At 57.9% G+C, this 21,495-nt stretch overlaps 1 protein-coding gene across 2 annotated transcripts; it reads left to right on the top strand.

Annotated features, from left to right (window-relative positions):
* The first annotated feature begins 994 nt into the window (after positions 1-994).
* Positions 995-19,992, top strand: DCAF10 (DDB1 and CUL4 associated factor 10). 2 transcript variants are annotated; one of them, XM_080362856.1, is made up of 7 exons: positions 995-1,329; positions 7,098-7,211; positions 11,626-11,823; positions 12,244-12,446; positions 13,107-13,217; positions 14,277-14,422; positions 17,347-19,992. In XM_080362856.1, the coding sequence occupies exons 1-7, from the start codon at positions 1,019-1,021 to the stop codon at positions 17,689-17,691; spliced, it is 1,428 nt and encodes a 475-aa protein (XP_080218982.1). In that variant the 5' UTR covers positions 995-1,018; the 3' UTR covers positions 17,692-19,992. The 2 variants fall into 2 exon arrangements, with proteins under 2 accessions (XP_080218982.1, XP_080218981.1); XM_080362855.1 differs by having other exon boundaries at positions 17,323-19,992.
* Positions 19,993-21,495: the final 1,503 nt, after the last annotated feature.

Below are 21,495 nucleotides of genomic sequence, written 5' to 3'. Positions count from 1 at the left end.
TTCGGGTGGACCCCAGGATGGCCCCAGTACTGCTATGCTCAGGACACAGCTGTGCAACCTGACAGTCATAAATGTCCTGAGCTGGAAGAACCCACAGGATCATGGAGTCCAACTGCTGTCCCTGCACAGGACACCCCGCGGGTCACCCCGTGTGTCTGGGGACGGTGTCCAGTCTCTTCTTGAACACTGTCAGGTTGGGGCCGTGACACCTCCCTGGGAGCCTGTTCAGTGTCCAGCACCTCTGGGTGAAGAACCTTTTCCTCATGTCCCACTGCCGCTCCCTGGGACCGCGGCTCAGGTCGGGGCAGCGCCTGCACAGGTGGCACACGCTGGGTCACGATGTGACCGAACACGAGCTGTTCGGGGCGTTTCAGCAGCTCCGGGCATGAGACCCAACACCTTCCTTGGTCATAGGCACCTGCTGTTGGCGGGACCGCGGGGTGCGGGTCGCTGGGCCCGGGGATGAGCGGGGGGTCGAGGGAATCTGGTCTGCGGGTGTCCCGGGGACGGGCGGGATCCCGGGGCTCGAACCTCGGTCCCGAGGGTGGGCACGTGGCCCGAGGGGCGGTGAGCCGGGGAGGCGGTGGCGGGGGTGGCGGGGATGGCGGCGGGGCTGCGGGGTGGAGGGGCGGTGCGGGGGTGCGGGGCGGTGGCGGGGTGCGGGGTGGAGGGGCGGTGGCGGGGGTGCGGGGTGGAGGGGCGGTGGTGCGGTGCGGTGCGGTGCGGGGCGGTGGCCGGGGTGCGGGGGGGGGCGGGGCGGCGGCGGGGTGCAGGGCGGCGGCAGGGGTGCGGGGTGGAGGGGCGGTGGCGCGGTGCGGTGGCGCGGTGCGGGGCAGTGGCCGGGGTGCGGGGCGGCGGCGGGGCTCCGGGGACCTGGCGCCGTGCCGTGGGGCGGTTGTGGGATCCCGGGGCTCGAACCTGGGACTGCGGGGTGGCGGTCACGTGCCCGCGGGCGGGGCGGCGCAGGCGCGGTGCCGCGGCGGAGGCGGGCGGAGGCCATGGCCGGTCCCGCCGCGCCATGAGCGCCAAGGCGGAGGCCCCCTGGGCGGGGACGGGCGGCGGCTCGGCGGCCCCGGCGGCCCCGGCGCCCGGCTCGCCCGGCGGCATGAAGCCGGCGCTGCCGTCCGCCTCCCCGCGGGCCGCGCCGGGGGCCGGCCTGTTCGGGTGGCTGCGGGAGCGCTGCCTGGGCCGCAGCGCCGCGGTGGAGCCGGCGCGGGACACGTTCCGCGCCATGACCGGGCTGTACGGCTCCATCCAGCCCGCCGACTCCGTGTACCTCAGCACGCGCACGCACGGCGCCGTCTTCAACCTCGAGTACTCGCCCGACGGGTAGGGGCCGAGCGCCGTGCCCGCGGCTCGGGCTGAGCGGGGTAGGGGCCGAGCGCCGTGCCCGCGGCTCGGCTGAGCGCGCCCCGAGCCCGCCCGCCGGCCCACACCGCTCCGCGCCGCTCCCCGGGGGAGCCCGGCCCGGCCGCGGGGGAGCCCGGCCCGGCCGCGGAGGAGCCCGGCCCGGCCGCGGGGGAGCCCAGCCCGGCTGCGGGGGAGCCCGGCGCTCAGGGGAGCCCGGCCCGGCCGCGGGGGAGCCCGGCCCGGCTCGGCCCGGCTGCGGGGGAGCCCGGCCCGGCTGCGGGGGAGCCCGGCCCGGCTGCGGGGGAGCCCGGCCCGGCTGCGGGGGAGCCCGGCCCGGCTGCGGGGGAGCCCGGCCCGGCTGCGGGGGAGCCCGGCTCGGCTGCGGGGGAGCCCGGCCCGGCTGCGGGGGAGCCCGGCCCGGCTGCGGGGGAGCCCGGCCCGGCTGCGGGGGAGCCCGGCCCGGCTGCGGGGGAGCCCGGCCCGGCTGCGGGGGAGCCCGGCCCGGCCGCGGGGGAGCCCGGCGCTCAGGGGAGCCCGGCCCGGCTACGGGAGAGCCCGGCGCTCAGGGGAGCCCGGCCCGGCTGCGGGGGAGCCCGGCCCGGCCGCGGGGGAGCCCGGCGCTCAGGGGAGCCCGGCCCGGCTGCGGGAGAGCCCGGCGCTCAGGGGAGCCCGGCCCGGCTGCGGGGGCGCGGCTGCCCGGGCTGGCGGTCCCGCCGGGCCCGGCCGGCGCGGGGTCCGTGCGGGGTGACCCGGCCCGGCGCTCTCCGCTTGGGGTCCGGGGGTCCGAGCGGCCGGGCTGGAGGAGCATCGGGCCGACCGGGGGACGGGGGCTCCTGGGGCCCGCACACGGTGCCCGTGTCCGCGGCGGCCGCACCGGCCGTGCCTGCGGGCGGCTGCAGAGCTGCCGGGCCGGGAGCCCAGCGCCCCGGGCCCGTGTTGCCATGGGCCGGGTTCCCGTGGGCCGTCCACTCGGGTTGGGCTCCAGCCCGGCAGCTGCGCGGGGGCAGGTGGGTTCAGAGCTGCCCGGGGCAGCAGAGGGGGCTGCGGGACCAGGGGTTCCCTGCTGCCCGGGGGAGCAGAGGGGGCTCCGGGACCGGGGGTTCCCTGCTGCCCGGGGGAGCAGAGGGGGCTCCGGGACCGGGGGTTCCCTGCTGCCCGGGGGAGCAGAGGGGGCTCCGGGACCGGGGGTTCCCTGCTGCCCGGGGGAGCAGAGGGGGCTCCGGGACCGGGGGTTCCCTGCTGCCCGGGCTGCCGGAGCCTTGGCGGCCCCTCCTGCAGGAGAACGGGAGAGGTAAACTGAGGCACGGGGTGGGAATGGAGTGCTGGAACCGCTTCTTCAGTTCCCAGAAGCGTTCGTGTCTGATGTCGTCAGAGAGCCAAGTTTCTGTTTGAGATGCAATACTTAGTTATTCATTCATTTTGGGTTCTGTGAATTTTGCAAGCCCGGACTGGTGAATAAATTCAGAAGTGCCCTGCTGCACGCTTGTGTAACAACACGGGCAAAGTGACATTTGAACTCATTTGGGATAAAAGGGTCCCTGGCACACCAGCTCGGGCAGAGCGAGCTCGTCTCCGAGGCGTCTGCGTGTCCGCATCTCGCAGCGTGCTTGCGTGGAGCTCTGCGGGCAGAGCTCGCGGCGCAGGGCGGTCTCAGTGTCAGCTGCAGCAATACAGCTGAGCTGTGGTTTAACGTTATTTGAGCAAGTTTCTGGCAAAAGGCTCCAATTCTGTGTTCCTTGTCCCTGACGCTTGTGAGGCTGCACGGTGAGCTGCGCCGGGGACCTTCCCACCAGGAACAAACCAGCAAAAAGGGTCTTGTGCCCCAGGGATGTGTCCATGGACCTGCTGTTACATGTAGCTGCAGCATGTGGCCCGGCAGACCAGAACGGTGGTACTGAACCTCGCTTGTCTTAATACCGAGTGGAACAGCCCAAACCTTCCTCGCTTCTGCGTGATTCTCTGCTGGTGAGGCTCAGCTTGGAGCCAGCACAGCACCCCAGGCTGTTTGTGACCCCCGTGTGTCCCCAGCACCCCAGGCTGTTTGTGACCCCGTGTGTCCCCAGCACCCCAGGCTGTTTGTGACCCCGTGTGTCCCCAGCACCCCAGGCTGTTTGTGACCCCCGTGTGTCCCCAGCACCCCAGGCTGTTTGTGACCCCCGTGTGTCCCCAGCACCCCAGGCTGTTTGTGACCCCCGTGTGTCCCCAGCACCCCAGGCTGTTTGTGACCCCGTGTGTCCCCAGCGCCCCAGGCTGTTTGTGACCCCCGTGTGTCCCCAGCGCCCCAGGCTGTTTGTGACCCCGTGTGTCCCCAGCACCCCAGGCTGTTTGTGACCCCGTGTGTCCCCAGCACCCCAGGCTGTTTGTGACCCCGTGTGTCCCAGCCCCACCTGCTCACGAGGTCCCAGGCAGATCACACAGGATCCCAGGGCTGGAATGGCTCACAGAAGGAGACTCCACACCCGCTCTGGGCAGCCTGGGCCAGGCTCTGGCACCTCCAGCAAACAAGTGTCTGCTCATGTTCACATGGAGCCTCCTGTGCTTCAGTCTGTGCCCGCTGCCCCTCACCCTGGCGCTGGGCACCATGAGCAGAGTCTGCTCCATCCTGACACCACCTGACACACTGATCACTGATCACATCCCTCTCAGCTTCTCTTCTGCACTCAGCAGCCCCAGCTCTCTCAGTGTCTCCTCACACAAAGATGCCCCAGACCCCTCAGCATCTCCGTGTCCCTCCCTGGACTCTCTGCAGCGGCTCCTTGTCCCTCTTGGCCTGGGGAGCCCAGCACTGGCCCCAGTTCTGCAGATGGGGCCTCCCCAGGCAGAGCAGAGGGGGAGGAACAACCTCCCTGACCTGGTGTCTGGAGGGGACCCCGCGGTCCCCCATGTCCCTGGGCTGTGCCCCTGCAGCTCGCGGCCCCTCGGGCAGTGCTGGGCAGGGTCTCTGGACCCGGTGTCGCTGGGTGCGCTGCTGCTGCCTGACACCGCCAGCCCAACAGTGCCTGCAGGGCTGGGGAACTTCTGAGGGTGCTGGAGGTTCATCAGCCCAAACGTCACTGTCACGCCGTCATCCTTGGACCCTCTCGGTGCCCGGGAGAGGCGGGTGGGAGCCGCACAGGCTGCTCATGGTGGCAGCGGGCTCTGCCAGCCCTGCGAGCTCCGCAGACAGCGCTCTGGTCTCATTCACTAACCGGGTATCCTGGACAAGGTCTGTGATTGTTTTCCTCCCAGAAAAGCTGTAAGTGGACACACAGAGGTCTTCGTGTGGGGAAGAAAAGGTGCTTTTTAAAAAGGAGGTAGTGTCCTTGGAATTGCAGTTTGTGGAAGCTGCTTTGGTTTTGTCAAGTGAATTAGGTGATATGAGGTGGGTTGCAAACTGGCTTAAGGAGAGAAGCCAGAGAGTGGTAGTCAGTGGTGTGGAGTCCAGCTGAGGCCAGTATCCAGTGCAGTGCCTCAGGGGGCAGTGCTGGGGCCAGTATTATTCAATATATTCATTAACGATTTGGATGAGAGAATTGAGTGCACTATCAGCAAGTTTGCTGGTGACCCCAAGCTGGAGCAGTGGTGACACTGGGAGCTGTGCTGCCGTCAGAGACCTGGACAGGCTGAGAGCTGGGCGGGGAATAACCTGATGAAATTTAACAAGGGCAAGTGTAGAGTCCTGCATCTGGGCAGGAACAGCCCCAGGTTCCAGTATAAGTTGGGAAATGAGCTGTTAGAGAGCAGTGTAGGGGAAAGGGACCTGGGGGTCCTGGGGACAGCAGGGTGACCATGAGCCAGCACTGGGCCCTTGTGGCCAGGAAGCCAATGGGACCTGGGGTGGGTTAGAAGGGGGTGGTCAGTAGGTCAGAGAGGTTCTCCTGCCCCTCTGCTCTGCCCTGGGGAGACCACACCTGGAATCTTGTGTCCAGCTGTGGCCCCTCAGTTCCAGCAGGACAGGGAACTGCTGGAGAGAGTCCAGCGCAGCCACCAAGATGCTGCAGGGAGTGGAGCATCTCCCGTGTGAGGAAAGGCTGAGGGAGCTGGGGCTCTGGAGCTGGACAAGAGGACACTGAGGGGTGACCTTATTCATGTTTATAAATATATAAAGGGTGAGTGTCATGAGGATGGAGCCAGGCTCTGCTCGGTGACAACCAGTGACAGGACAAGGGGCAATGGGATCAAGCTGGAACACAAGAGGTTCCACTTAAATTTGAGAAGCAACTTGTTGTGGTGAGGGTGGCAGAGCCTGGCCCAGGCTGCCCAGGGGGTTGTGGAGTCTCCTTCTGTGCAGACATTCCAACCCGCCTGGACACCTTCCTGTGTAACCTCATCTGGGTGTTCCTGCTCCATGGGGGGATTGCACTGGATGAGCTTTTGAGGGCCCTTCCAATCCCAAACATACTGTGATACTGTGATACAATAAGACACTGACTCTTGCTCCAGACTTTTCTGTGTCCCCGCGGTAATGGTGATGTGATTGAGTGTCCGTTGTGAAATTAATGTTGGAAAGCACGGGTGACAATCAGCTGTGTTCGCAGCCTGAGTCTCGCTAACACCCAGTCAGTGCTGGTGCCGGTGCCTTGCTGTGGTGTCCTCTGTCCACCGCTCCCGTAACAGCACGACTGCGTTCAGAAAACAGCGCCGGTTGTAAGAGAGCTCCTGTTCTTCGCAGTCAATAGCGTGTGATGTCTGATCCCCTTCCACTTCTGGCTGTGTTAAAAAGTAAAACTCTCAAATCTAAATCTAAGAGTAAAACTCTCAAATCTTAGATCTAAATCTAAGCTTTTAATGAAGAAGTGACTCGGTTGCAGAAGGGCTAGAAATTTTAAATGAGCCTTTGAATCAGTCTTATTCCTGCCTTCAGCGTTGTCTGGCTTCACGCCGTTCTGATGTGGAGGAGCGCGGGGTCGGCAGGGCGGCGGGTGGGCTCGGGAAGGACGCTCCCTCTCGGCTCCCCTGGCCGCCCTTCCTCCTGCATGAAGCAAATCTCTTCACGTGAACGAGGCAGCGGGTTTCACGCCAGAGCTCGTGGTTCTTTTTTCCCAGGTGGAAGCCGCTGAGTCCGTGCGCTGCGGTGATGCGACAAGTCACCCTCATCTAACTTATAAAACAATGCTGATGTAAACATACTTAACCATGTGATGAAAATAATGCCATATTGGATCTGTGAGGTACATAGCTGTTGTAAAACAACCATTTTGCACGTTAGAAAAAATAAGCGAATTAAAAGATCCTGTGTTCTGTCCAGCGAATGCCCCAGCTGTGCGTTAATTGTGTCAACGGCAGGGGAAGGTTCGTGGTCTCAGAAAAGAGAAATTAACTTCTCGAGGATGAAATGGTGTGCTACTTTCTTCTACATTTTTGTGTATTCGGTGCTTCAGAATGGGCGTCTGCAAGAAGGCAACAAAAAGTTACAAACGCTACTGCAGGTTGTGCAGGTTGTAATGCGAACACGAGTGATGAGAGCGGGGCCGGGCGCGCGCGTCTGCTCCGGGCGCGCGCGTCTGCTCCGGGCGCGCGCTGTCTGCTCGGGGCGCGCGCGTCTACTCCGAGCGCGCGCTGTCTGCTCCGAACACGCTGTCTGCTCGAGGCGCGCGCGTCTGCTCCGAACGCGCTGTCTGCTCGGGACGCGCGCGTCTGCTCCGAACGCGCTGTCTGCTCGGGACGCGCGCGTCTGCTCCGAACACGCTGTCTGCTCGGGGCGCGCACGTCTGCTCCGGACGCGCGCGTCTGCTCCAAACGCGCGTGTCTGCTCCTCTCCCCTGCAGGTCAGTGCTGACTGTCGCATGTGAACAGACCGAAGTGCTGCTGTTTGACCCAATATCTTCAAAGCACATCAAAACCCTCTCTGAAGCTCACGAAGACTGTGTAAATAATATCAGGTAAGTCGGGAGGAACGAGAAACCTCGTGTTTTTCGTAGCTGGGTGCTGTTATTTGGACAGCGCCTTCGGCTGCCGCTGCGCTTGTCGTGGCGAGGGCTCTGGGGAGCCGCTGCCCGCGGTTGTGTGCGCCGCTGCCTGCCCCGCGGTGCCGGCGCCGGGCAGGGAGAGCAGAGTCTGCAGGGGTGTGCAAGGAGGCGGTGGCATCGGTGGAGAAGCTGCGGTTTATGGGACCAGAGTGTTATGGTATTGTCACCTGCTTTAACTGGCCCTTGGGATGCCCTGAGTGAACACAGTAAGTCAGAGCGTAATGAGTAACGTGTGGTTTATGTTTGCAGTGCGAGTCTGAGACCATAGCAAGGCCAGATATGTACGTGAATGTGGGTGGTGTTTAGAATCATAAGAGTAATTGCTATAGCTGCATAGAAACTTCCAAACAAAGGTCAGCTGCTTTAAGTGCAGCTGTGGTATAGAAACACTGGTAAAGTGGAATGGCTTCTGCAATTCAACTTGAACTCAGTATTTATGATTTAAATACTTCACCTGTTTCTCAGAATGAAGTGGGAAACAGCAAATGCAGGAACCTAAATCATCAGTATTTTTGTCATGTAATATTTTTCCTTTTAAATGCTGTTGTTTCTCTGTGTTCTGGGTCTGAGGACAGACTTTCATAAGTGAACTTAGGACAGTTTTTCACCTTGTGGACAGTATTGCAGCCTCCCTTCCCTTGGATCCTCAGAGCAAAACAAATATAAAAGACCAACAACAACAAAAACGAAACCAAAACAACTCCAAGAAAACTGTAGAAGCGATCTGAGCATTGCCCCTCAAAAGGTCTGAATAAAATGTGGGGTGCCAATGTCTTTGTGAATTAATCAGATAAATTAATGCTTTTCACAAGCTGCCGATCCTTTTTAGAAGACACTGAAGCTTTACATCAGTTGGACGTTGTTCAGAAGGCTGAAGCAGAAGCTGGGGCTAGCTGACACAAACAGGAGATGCTGAGGACATCGGGGTGTGTGAGGACACGCAGCTTTTCACGTGTGTTGCCAGTGGCCGTCCTTTGATCGTGCTCGGTTTTTAGGTGAAGCTGGATGGGAACAAAGGCTCGTTCCCGGGACGCTGGAGGCAGAGGCTCGCAGGACGCGTGCCGATCGCCCCGTCCCTCCGCAGCCGCGGGCCCGCCGAGCCGGCCGGTCGCGGTGCACGCAGCAACGGCCGTCGCGGCTCTCGGGACCGTGTCCCGTTCCTCGGTGCGCAGCCGCCCTGGGACTCCCTGCCTCTCGTAACAGAGCATCTCCCGGCCCAGCTGGGCCGGCTGTGAGGCTTTGCTAGTCCGGTCCTGGTCCTTAAAGGTCTTTTCTCTGTGTAGTTTGATTTACGTAAAAATACCAGTAGTGCCTCCAAGCCGGTAACTCTCAGATTCACTGTTGTTCACCAGACTAAGGTCATTCCTAGCCACGTGTAGTGAACTTACTGCTTTCCTTCAGAATGCTTCTTAAAGCTGTGTTTCATCTCTGTAGGATATTGGCATCTTCCTCTGTGTTTTTGACCCTGTCCCCACTTGTTTGTTGTTACAAACTTAGTTACAAGGAACTTACCTGTACTCTATAATACATGGCTGGTGTGGCATTACCTGGAGCGTTGTTCCTGCCTAACGAGCAGGACTCCAGGCACTGAGTGCTGCGGAAGTTCCTCTAACATCACCAAAATGAACGCCATACGCGGTGTGTGCTGCAGCGGCGCCTCGGTTCGTGGGCCGGGGCTGCAGGTGCCACCTCCTTCCATCGGCCGCCGGACCCGCATGTGATCCTCCCACGCAGATGCTTTTTTCCGCCTGCGTTAGACCGGGTCTTGAGCCTAAGCCTGCCTTGTGGCAGAGCTCCGTGGCACAAACCTGTTTTGAGGAGCATTCAACAGTGTTTTCAAACATTGCTAGCTCAGTTTGAGGCCCTCTGGTTTTGTTGCTGTTTTCTTAAGTAGGAAGATGAAGAATTAATCTCTATTTGCTTTCTCGGTTTCGGTCAGTTTTATGTGCCTGAGTCACACGCACCTTCAATTAGCTCTTTTTTAATGAATGCGGCCCCGTGGCCATGCTGTGTCAAAGTCAAAGCTGTTCGCTGCCGCTCGTCTCCGTTTCCTCAGGAACCTGTTTGTGGTGGGTGAAGCGGGGCTGCCTGCGGCATCCAAAGCAAAGGCCAGCGGTGGGTTTGTACAGACAAGGTACACTCTGGTTCACTTTGCCCTAGAAATCTGAAATGTTGAATTCTTCCCATTGCGGAGGGTTATTTTTCATTGCGATTGTTGCTGGTTTTGCTTGATGTAGCCTGGTTCTAGGTCTAAAAGATAAACAGTCTTTCTGGGGTAATACCACACGTCTCTGTAGATCATTCTTGCCTCAGTGTTCATCTGCAGCTACTTGCGGTGTTTGCCAGGTAGGTTTTATTCTCCCTTTTATAATACATCGAGTGTGTTTTTTATTTTCCCAAATGCCTTCCTTGGGCATGAATCCCAAACATAAACCAGTGTGCTTTGCCCTTCTAGAAGTATGGACAGGCATAGACTGCAGTGAGATACGGGTCAGTGCCGCGGTGGTTCGCGGTTGGACTTGGTGATCTCGAAGGTCTTTTCCAACCAAAACGGTTCTGTGGTTGTGTGAATGGGACGTGGTGAGTTCTGACCTGTGTAACGCAGACTCAGTAGCTATCCAGTGACTTTCTCGGTGATCCAAACCATGTGTCTCAGGCGGCTTTCGAGCCAAGTCTTGGCTTCACACGGTGTTTTTGAGAAATCCTGCCTTTGCTTTAGTAACCTCTAGACTCAGTGTGTTCGATTTATTACCCAGCTATGCATTTCTAGTGCTGATTCCAGCCCTTCTGTCTGACGGAGTGTTTTTACATCAGGTGTTCTTCCCCCCCGTAGCCTCTTGAAGCGGGTCAGACTGCCTCGCGCCCCTCAGGAAGGAGCGATGTGTACACTGAATTTGGGCTGAAGACCAGGGGTTATGATGGCAAAGAATGACCACCCGAGCAGGCTCAGGACTAACCTGACCAGCGTAGGAATCCCACTAGGGTGACCCATATTCTTTTCCCATTTCTCATCCTGTCCTGGTGTGACACGAGTGATGCGCCTGTCGTCTGTTACGGAGGTGGGAACTCAGGACGTAGATGCCGCATGTGGGGCACTGTACACGCGATATAAATCCAGTGCTGCGTTAAAGTGTCCTGTAGATCTGCAGCATGGGAACAGTGCAGTACTGAGCAGCAGGCTTGCCTCTCTTGCAGTAGCTTGTGTTTGACAGAATTTCATGTTGTTTTGTGTTTCAAACTGGAGCCACCCAGGTCCCCACCTCTCTGCTGAAGGGGTCGGTGTGCCTGGGTGTCCTGAGCCGCTTGTGCAGCTGCTGCTTCCGCAGACCATCTGAAAGTCCCCGTGCGCGGTGCCCTCCCCTGCGCTCCGCACGCACCCGCCGCCCTGCGTTTGAACAGCCTGACGTCACCGTCGGCTCAGACGCGCGGGCCGTCCCGCGGGAGGGGGCAGGACCCAGCGGGGCAGGACCTGGGGGGGCAGGACCCGGGGGGGCAGGACGGGGGGCACCAGCCCCGCGCGGGGCCGTGTCCATGTGCCCCGTCAGCTTTGCCGCAGCGCGGTGTCCCGGCGCGGGGTGGCGGGTGCACCGAGCTGTGAAAGCGTTGCAGGGCCTCCACGGACTGACTGAAGGGGTCTTCACCTGGGAAATGTGCTCTGAGTGCAGGGAGCGGTGCGGGGAGAGGGAGACGTGCACAGCAGCCGCGGAGACGGGGTTGGATATGCGGGCAGAAATGAAGAGACTGAAGGGCAGCGTGGGTTTAATTAATTACACTAGGACCTTGTGTGGCGTGAAATGAAGGCAGAATTGCTGTGTCCTCTGTAGTAGCGAAAGGATCTGGCAAAACTGGGCAAGATGGAAGGCAGAACTATGAACGCTCTGGGCTGCTGGGACCTGCGGGGACACCAGGCCCGTCGGGGTCACGAACGTGCCCCGTCCCGGGACGTTCGTGTGTTACCGAGGCGTGTGCGTTAGCGCTGAGCGCTGTGCCGGCGCACAGCTGGCGGAGCTGCCACACGGGCGCCGTCTGTCCGGCCGCTGGCGCCGTGGTTGTGCAACCTCTGCGCAGTTCGGTAAAATAAAGGAAAAAATGAAGGCCAACAGCCAAAAAACCCTTTCTGATATACCTCTGTGTTTATACGGGTTTTCTAGTAGATGTGTACGACTGGTCCTGTTTTTAATGGAACTGTTTATTGGCAAGTATTCTTATTTGCTGATTTTTTTGTGTGGCCTCTCTGTTCACTTCTCTGTTGGCTTAAATCCCTGCCTAAGAGTATCTGCATTAGAAAAGGCACCAAGGAGGCACAGTGCTCCTCTCCCGTTCCCAGGTTTCTGGATAACCGGCTGTTCGCGACGTGTTCCGATGACACCACGATAGCACTTTGGGATTTGCGGAAGCTGAACACAAAAGTGTGCACCTTGCACGGTCACACCAGCTGGGTCAAGAACATCGAGTACGACACCAACACGAGGTTACTGGTGACATCGGGGTTCGATGGAAACGTGATCATCTGGGACACAAACAGGTACGCGGCCGCGTTCGTGCTGTTACGTTCCTAGAACACGCAAGGATGGGGTTTTCTGTACAAGATGGAAAGCTGGTTTCCTCCAGTGGTGCTGTAATGCATTCTGAAATGGGGTGGTTAGTTTATAGCCCTTACCAGGAACTTGCATCACCTCTACAAGGTAATGTCCAGTAACTAGAAAGAAAGCTTTTTTCCCAATGTGCCAAAACATAGTTCTTCCTTTCTGAACAAGCGCTGTCTTTGCTGTCATGTCAGTTTGGAAATGTGGCTTCTGCCACTTCGTTAAAATGTGATTTAAGTAGGATAAAGACAGTACTTGAAGTTCTGGGATGAACAAGGATGCTGAGCGCGTTGTGGACATGATTAGGGACCCGAGTTGAAGGTAATTGCAGCTGCTTCTTGTGCTTTTTCGCTGCCCAGGTGCACAGAAGATGGATGTCCCCACAAGAAGTTCTTTCACACTCGTTTTCTTATGCGGATGAGGCTGACCCCAGATTGTTCGAAAATGCTGATCTCAACCTCCTCCGGATATCTTCTGATTTTACATGACCTTGACCTAAACAAGTCTTTGGAGGTTGGCAGCTACCCCATTTTACGGGCCAGGAGGACGACGTCGAGCTCAGGTGGGTGTGGGGCAGCCCCGTTGTGCCGCGCTCAGCCGGGGCCGCGGGGCGCTGAGCGGCTCCCAGCTCCCCGGGGCTCGGGTCGCGCTGCGGTGCGGGCTGCTCTGTCCCGGGAGAGGTGTCGGGTGACTTCAGCACCGCAGGACGCGGCGCCTGCGCGACGCTGGCACCTCACGCTCACCGCCTCTGGCCTTGTTTATCTACTGTCCTTGGTCCTGTGATAAAAGAGCGGTGGCCGCGTTGGGCGAGCTGGCTGCACGTGGGCTCCCGCAGCTCCCGGCTGTCGTGTCACCGCGGACCTGCAAGAATGGGGCGTCTGGAACTCCACCGCCTGCTTCTCCTGCTCCGTGGCAGCAGCTCTGCCGCTCGGGTGCCAAGGGCCGGGGGACAGTTGGTACCCCGGGTTCCAGCAGGGGCTGCGCACAAGGGGGGAGCAGCTGGCCTCTTGCTCCCGGCGCCTCGGTTGTGCCAGCGGTTCCTTTGCGTGAGGCACAAACAGAACGGTCCTTACAGCCTATTAACTGAGCTTTGAAAAGCATTTTCTTAATGAGATGCCCTACCCTTACCCTTTACTTAGCGTTTCCTAGGAGGGTTGAGTGGGGACCTGTGCAGTGACCGGCTGCGCTTAGTTGTGTGTTCTCGCGGTTGGTGCTGTTGCAGACATAACGTCATCGGGGTCGTCTGGTCCTCGGGCTGCTGGCTCCCCCTGTCACCAGAACGATGCGGGGCCGCTCTCGGAGAAGCACCTGCCACGGTCCTCCCAGCGAGAAGGTACGAGAAGCTTACAACAGTACTAAATGGTCAGGGACTTCGTGTCCACAAGAGGACGGAGTTTGACAGTGAAAAACTGCTTTTTTTTCTCTTAAAAGAATAATGTTGCTATGACTTCTATTAAAGAAATAAAATATCGCAGCACACCAAAGGCTGGAGATCTAATCAGGTTTTTTCCTGAGAAATCTGATTATGGCAACAAGATCTCTATTTTATATTAGTACAGGATTGTTTTTATGCAGCAGTGCTCCCTTTCCCTTGTGAGTTCATGCGAGTGACCTTTGGGGGAGGAAAAAAGAAGGAAAAGGCAACAAATACACACAAAAACCAAAACCAGCATAACATTATGATTTGCCTTTTGTTTTCCTTAACGGTGGGAATATGTGTCAGCAGGAGGAGTCAGTAGCACAGGAAAAGAGTATGCAAGCAGGTATTAAAGGTGGACGGGGTGTTTGTGAAGTTCTGATCGCAAGCTGAGTCCCGCCTCACCACAGAGCTGAGGAAACCGACCACGGTGCTCAGTAGGTTTCATCTGAATTCAGGATACACTTTCAGAGAGTCAGCATGAGCTTCAAAGCTGGTCAATACTTCGCGAATCCCATGCAGTTTAAAACATAATGCTGGGTTTTACCTAGTCGTGGCTGTGAGACCCTCAGACGCCCCATGCAGGGAGGAGGCTGAGCCAGCTGCGAGATCCAGCTGTGGAAAGCTTCTGGGGGACACGCTGCACGCAGCTGGGCAGGCTGCGGGGGGTTCGGAAAGGACACCACGCAGCTTTGAGAACCAGGGGTTCTTACAAAAATAACAATCTTTACATTTGGTTTTGACGATAACGAAGAGCGCACGGGTGCACAGTTAACTCTGACTTAGTTCACAATATGAGGTGATTTAATGCGGGGTCCTGGAAGGCAGATTTCAAAAAAGGAGCTGTTGGACATCAGAACTGAGCCCACTGGTGTCCACTTCAGCTGTTCATACAGCCTGTTTGGATCTATCAGCCGTGGGGGGTGGGAGGCGTGAAGGTCGGTGCTGAGATGTCACCCGTGACTTTCCTCTCAGGCGGGTCCCCCAGGAACAGTTTGGAGGTGTTAACACCGGAGGTTCCCGGAGAGAGGGATCGAGGCAACTGCATCACGTCGCTGCAGCTGCACCCGAAGGGCTGGGCCACGCTGCTCCGGTGCTCCAGCAACACGGACGACCAGGAGGTAAAACATGGGGTCTAAAACACTACACTGACATGTATCAATCCTACAACCATACTTGGTGTAAAGTTAATGCATTTGTAAGAAGACAAAATAATAATTTATCCAAATGCAAATTTACCCCAAAAGAAGGAAATTTCAGTAATGACCCGGTGTGACTTTGTGTCCTGCATTCAGTTCTTCTGCTGCCCAGATCTTTCACAGAACACGTTTTACAGCTCATGGCTCTGTTAAGTTTTCAAGCAGTACTTGTGCTGCCATACACGTGACTTAAAAATGTGTGTCCACTGAAATACAGGAGGTGTGAACTTGGAGAAGACGGAGGATTGGAGAGTGGAGCGCTGGTGAGCGCGGTGCGAGCGGAGCAGACGCCGCTCTGGGCTCCCCAGGCGCCCCGGGGTGTTTTCTGCCCCTGCAGCTGCAGGTTTCCCCCTGTGTGCTGTGTTATAGAATCAGGATTGTTTCAGTTGGAAGAGACCCTCAGGATCACTGAGTCCAACCATAACCCACCCTGTCCCTGCCCCCTGTCCTGAGAGCCTCATGTCCGTCTGTCCAGCCCTCCAGGGCTGGTGACTCCAGCACTGCCCTGGGCAGCCTGTTCAATGCCCCACAGCCCTTTGGGAAAGAAATTGTTCCCACATCCAACCTCAACCTCCCCTGGGCAACTTGAGGCCGTTTCCTCTGCTCCTGGCGCTTGTTCCTGGGGAGCAGAGCCCGACCCCCCTGGCTCCAAGCTCCTTTCAGGCAGTTCAGAGATCAGAAGGTCTCCCCTCAGCTCCTGTTCTCCAGCTGAACCCCCAGGTCCCTCAGTCTCCATCACATTGTGCTCCAGCCCCTCACCAGCTCTGTTCCCTTCTCTCCACTCGCTCCAGCACCTCAAGCCCTTTCTTGGCGTGAGGGGCCCAGAACTGCCCCAGGGTTGGCGGTTTGGCCTCCCCAGGTCCCAGCACAGGGACGGTCGCTGCCCTGGGCCTGCTGGCCACCCCAGTTCTGGTACCAGCCAGGATCCTGTGGCCTCTTGGCCACCTGGGCACACGCTGGCTCATGTTCAGCCGCTGGCACCAACACCCCCAGGGCCTTTTCCAGCTGCTCTTCCCCAGCTGCAGCGTCCATGGGGTTGTTGTGACCCCAGTGCAGGACCCGGCATTGGCCTTGTTGACCCTCAGACAATTGGCCTCAGCCCATCGATCCAGCCGGTCCAGACCCCTCTGTACGGCCATCCCACCCTCCAGCACATCAACACTGCGCCCAACATCTGCAGAGTGACTGAGGGTGCACTCCATCCCCTGGTCCAGGGAACCCAAAGCAACGCCACACGTCAAGGGCAGTGCTGGGTTGTGCTTCCTCAGACTTTGCTTGTTTGTGTTAAAACGGAGTCGCAGTGCGATGGCAGCTGTTGCGTGACACTTCACAGTCTGCAGTGCACTCAGAAATAATGGAAAAGCTTCTCCATGGGCTGTGCGCAGAAAGCGGGAGCCTGCGGGTTGTGTTTGCTCCTGCTTTTGGGGTTGCTTTTCCAAGTCCACCGACGGTCACTGACACGCGAAGGGCAGCGGGGTCCCTCCGAGCGCCTGCATTGCGCCGGATGGTCCTCAGGGCGCCTGCATTGCGCCGGATGGTCCTCAGAGCGCCTGCATTGCGCCGGATGGTCCTCAGGGCGCCTGCATTGCGCCGGATGGTCCTCAGAGCGCCTGCATTGCGCCGGATGGTCCTCAGAGCGCCTGCATTGCGCCGGATGGTCCTCAGAGCGCCTGCATTGCGCCGGATGGTCCTCAGAGCGCCTGCATTGCGCTGGATGGTCCTCTTGCAGACGCCTGTACTTCTGGGGCTGTGTCAGAGTTACGGCTGTGGCGGCTGTGCAGACCGCTCTGCGTTCAGACACGGAGGTTTTGTGTTTGCTTTCCATACACACAGAGTTCTTTTAATACCTGACCAATAGTGAACCGTTTGGTCAGTTTGATAGCTAATGTAAATTGGGATGGGTTGGTTTGGTTTCGGGGCTGTTTTTGTTTTTCCTTCTTTTGAAGAAAGCCACCCTTGTAACGGTGACCTCCTACCGATGCGTAGAGGACTGAACGGAAGCTTAGCAGATCTTCTATAAACTTTAACACTGGTTTGGTAAACTTTAACTGCTATACAACACAGAATTTTTTGAAAATGCAGATATGATATTGGGTTGGTTGATATTGACGATTGTCCCAGTTATAACGTCACATAGTCCTAATGTCTGCTTGACTCTGCTATTAATATTCATTAGTATTGTTCCCTTTGTGTTTATTGCAGTAGAATACACAGAACAGAACTAAGAACACTTCTTGTGTCTTGTGGCTGAAACCAGATCTTTGCACATGATACAGGCTTTGTCACAGGTTTTGCATTTGGTTTGAGATTAGACAACTAGATTACAGATCAAAGTCCCTGTCTGTCTCACAAGTAACAAGCTGCCTATAGAGCTGCTCGTCACGTTCCTTCAAACCCGTTTCCCTCTTGTGTCAACATTTCTTTCCTTTTGAAGTTTATGGCGCAGAACGCCCATGGTGCATTACAAATTGCAGTACACTGGGTTCTAGTTTATTTCAGATTTTATTTAAATGCTTACTAAATTAGACCAGACACCTGGCCAAATGATTAGGCTGTTCTCTTTCCAGATGAAAACTATATTTAAGAAATTGTATCTAGCATCCATTTAACTAACGAAGCAGCTTTGGTGCTGGAGGGTTGTTCTGCACGGGCGGTTCAGAGCGGTCGCCCGTGGACCGGCCCGTCCTCGGTCCTGCGGGCCGCTCGTTGGGTCGATCGGCAGCCGCATCGGTAGTCCCGGTGTCGCCGGCGCCGCGGGAGGGGAGGAGCGTTCGCAGTGCTCGGCTTGCCTTTCAACGTTCTCTCTCTGCCTCTCCCTGTAGTGGACTTGTGTCTATGAATTCCAGGAAGGAGCCCCGGTGCGCCCCGTCTCGCCGCGCTGCTCCCTGCGCCTGACGCACTGCATCGAGGAGGCCAACGTGGGCCGGGGTTACATCAAGGAGCTGTGCTTCAGCCCCGACGGACGCATGATCTCGTCCCCGCACGGGTTCGGGATCCGCCTGCTGGGGTTCGACGCGCGCTGCAGCGAGCTCGTGGACTGCTTGCCCAAGGAGGCCAGTCCGCTGCGGGAGATCCGCTCCCTGTACTCGCACAACGACGTGGTCCTCACCACCAAGTTCTCCCCAACGCACTGTCAGATCGCCTCGGGGTGCCTTAGCGGACGCGTTTCTCTCTATCAGCCAAAGTTCTAGGCACATCTGGCACGCCAGGACCTTCAGATGCTTGTGGTTTCTACTTCAGTTGAGTTGAAGTGTGTTCTTTGGCACCCGGGGCCCTGGACGGGCGGCGGAAGGAGCTGCTGGCCGCGCCGGCCCCACGTCGCTCTCCTGCGTCCGTAGTGTAACGATTCCTGCAATGCAACTCGAAGGGGATATTCGGGGCTCCTGCGGCGGGCGGCAGCTCGGCCCCGGCGGGACGCCTCCCGTTCCAGAGGAGCCGGGACCGTCACCCGCGCGTCCCGCAGCGCCCGCACCGTCGTTGGATAACCAGCTGCTTTCCTGTGCAACTAACGCAGCTCGTAACTGTCACAACAAGAGAAAAACGTGTTTTCACTTTTATCTTGGTTTGGCTGTTTGCGATTGGCTAGAAAAATGAGCTTCCTGCGATGTTCTGCCGTAGTTGAAATTCTGTTTTTCTGTGGCTGCACATACTGTGTTTATTTCCAGAAGGAAGATGTTCTCGGCGCCCGCTGGCAAAGTGGGGCACAGTGACCGGGTCGCGGTCGTGACGTCCGTGCCCCGGGGGCCCCGGGGTGTCCCCTCCGGGCCGCCTGGTCTCCTCAGCCTTGGCCGGGAGCAGCGTTGTGCGCGGGCGCTGCAGGACCCCCCGGCGCTCGGGCCGTGTCCCCGTTGGTCCCCGCTGGGCTGTGTGAGCAGTGGCCCCGTCTGCGCGACACCTGCTTGGGTTTAACTGGGCTGAGCCTGAGAGTTGAAAAGCGTTCGCCATTGAGTCGCCTGTGAATGCCAACTTTTACCGCTCTAGTTGGGGTAGCTGACGCTGTTCCGGTCTTGTGTGTCCATATCAGTTTAAAATGTTCTCATCACTTACATGTTCCAAGATTTATTTTTTATGTTCGTGTTTCACCGAGGTTTTGCTGATGAATCACACGCTTTACGTACAAAGGACAGTGGTGTCCTGGTGCTGGCTGTCCCGGCCCCGCAGCTCCCTGCTCCGCGTGCGCGGGGCTGCGGCTGCCAACACCCGCGCTCCTGCGCGCTGCCCGCACCGCGGGGGCTGCTCTCCCTGCTCCGGGCTGCTGCTTCCTCGCTTAACGTTCTGCTAAACATCAGAATGTTGCCTGTAGTCCCTTTAATGCAGAAATCTCAAATCCTGTTCTCACAGGCTTGAACCGTGTTGGTTCTGGCAGCGCGAACGCGCCCGTGGAGCCGGCGCGGCTCGTGGGCTCGTGTGTCCGTTCTCACGGCTGGTTTTGGCTTTCCCGGTCAGGAGCTCCTCCAGCTGGTAGATCGCTTGTGACTTTAGTTCTCTGCCTGTTAATATGCACTGAGTGTTCCTTTGGTAATTCTACCTCATGAAATGCTGTTTCTCACACGAGTGTCGCGCCGAGGCGCCGGCGTGTCCGTGCGGACGGTCGCTCGGCGCGGCCGCCGCGGTCCCACCAGCGTCACCCGCACGACGGTGACGGTGACGCTGACGGTGACGATGTGCTGTGGAAGCGTTGCCTGGTTCCTCTGATTACGTTTGTGATAGGTTTGAATTAAATAGGTAGTATCTTAGATTTTGATCATTTGATTACTCCTGTTCAACAGTACTTGGGAATTTTCAATGGAGGTTGGTCTGTGTTACCCACAAAGTTCATGTAACACTGAAACAGTGTTGTAGTTTGTAACTGACACGCCTTGCAGTTGCATCTTGGTGGAAGGAGTGATTTCAGTTGTCTTTCTGAATACTGCTACCTTGCCTTATTGAAATAATGAATTGATTTCTTGGTGAGCTTTTGGTTATTTCTAGATGGTAAAGAAATAACAAAAAGTGTATGTTACTGCTGTGTTTCACAAGTTGAATTCTTAACCTTCCGGAAGTACATAAAACTGACTGAAATGAATACCAGGAAACGTTCGAAACGTTGGGTGAAGGACTAAAGCGAAGCCCGGCAGCGGCTCGCACCAGCTTTCGTTACGCTGGTTTCGTTCCGGCCCCGCGAGCGTTGTCCCTTGGTCAGTTCCGCGGTGTTTCTGCTGAAGATGGAGCTCTGCCTGGTTGTACAGCATGCGGTATGTTTTCCAAGTGCATGGTTTCACGTTCATTAACTCTGTGGTGAGATAACGGCGCCTGCCCCGCGCGGCGCCAGACGCGGCTCCGGGGGCTCCGCCGGCTGCAGGCGCCGCGGGGGACGATCAGGGACAACCGTGACCTCCAGACGCCACAATTGGGGATAGACGCGGCGACGCGGGCGCTCGTTTGCACTCTCGGGAGTCGCGGTGAGGACAGTTCGGTTGCCTACGACCAGAATTAGAATGTAAACATCAGGGTTTTGGGGTTTTGGGGGTGGTGGGAGTTTGTCGATGTTGTGTTCTTTTCTTTCATCTGGGAAACTCGTGGAGAAGATCCCGGTTCCACCACGCGCGGGTCTGTTGCTCTGTGAAGTGTGAACTCTTGGCAAAAACAAACACAGTTGCCACATGAAAGCTTTTAAAAAACACAGTTTACAAGATTCTGAAAAGTTGGAGTAAAAGTCGACAGCCCGTAATATTTTTGTCCTGCAGGAAAAACAAACTTCTCATTTCTGATCTTAGTCAAAGGTGCATTTTCTTAAGCACTAAGTATCTTCAGTTAAGGTTTTTAATACAAGAACAAATTGTGCATGTAGAATATTTTGAAATACCTGAGATTTCATAGTAAAAATTGTAGCCTTTTAATACAGTATAGGAACGATCAGAACTGCTCTGAAAATATTGTACTTGCAGCCGTACAGTAACTATTTGTGGACAGTTTCTCTTGCTTGCATAATAAATTAAACATTTAATAATTCAATGAATTAAAATCCATTTTAATGTGTTATTATCTGTTCCCTAACGCTCGCTGGTTCTTGCCTGTGACCCACAGCCGAGAGGAAAAGAACGCGCTCGGAGCAGCCCGGGTCTGCCTGGTCCCGGTCCTGCCGGGGCTCCCTTCGCTGCTGCCCTAGGGAAGGAGCTCCTGGCGCTCAGAAAGCAGACGTGTTAATTACACACCGTAATTAGCCATGTGTGTTAATTACACACTGTAATTAGCCATCCCGTTGGCCGGGGCAGCCCCTGTGTGTGGAGAGCTCCCTGTGCCCAGACCCCCGGGGCTGCGCCCGCCAGGTTTGGTGCAGGAGTTTGCGGGGCTGGGGTTTGGATCCCGAGACCCGCACTCGGCTCTGCCGGGCGGGCCCAGGGGCCGCGGGTTCCCCGGGGGCGCCAGTGCGGGTTTGGGCTCCGGGGCAGCCCCCGGCGGGCGGTGACCGCGGCGCCATCGGCACAAGCCGAGTTCTGCCTCAGCCGCGGGGAGCGGGGGGACGGGGCAGCGTCCGGGAGCTGCGGAGCACGGGGCTCTGCGGGGTCTGCTGTGGGACGTGACACGGGCAACGTGACACCGGGGTTTGAATGGGAAGGCGGATTTGAGCTGGGAGAAAGGGACACAAGCAAAGCCGCTGAGAAACGAGCTTTCTGGACCTGGCCTTGCTATGAAGGCGGCAATACCGAGCTGCTGCCGTTCTCTTAACAAGGCTGAGTGCCCGGTCCTGCCCTGGTGGGACAACCCCCGGTACCAGTCCCGCTGGGGTGCAGGATGGAGAGCAGCCCAGGAGAAGGACTTGGGGGCGCCGGGCTGAGAGATCGGCCATGAGCCGCCACGTGCGCTCGCAGCCCAGAAGCCAATGGTGCCCTGGGCTGCATCCCCAGCCCCGTGGGCAGCAGGTTTGGGGGATCCTGCCCCTCTGCTCCGCTCTGCTGAGACCCCCCTGCAGTGCTGGTCCAGCTCTGGGTCCTCAGCACAGACACACATGGAGC

This window comes from Nesoenas mayeri (assembly GCF_963082525.1).
Source record: "Nesoenas mayeri genome assembly, chromosome: Z".
Taxonomy (NCBI): Eukaryota; Metazoa; Chordata; class Aves; order Columbiformes; family Columbidae; genus Nesoenas; species Nesoenas mayeri.
This window is presented reverse-complemented; position numbering and strand designations above follow the sequence as displayed.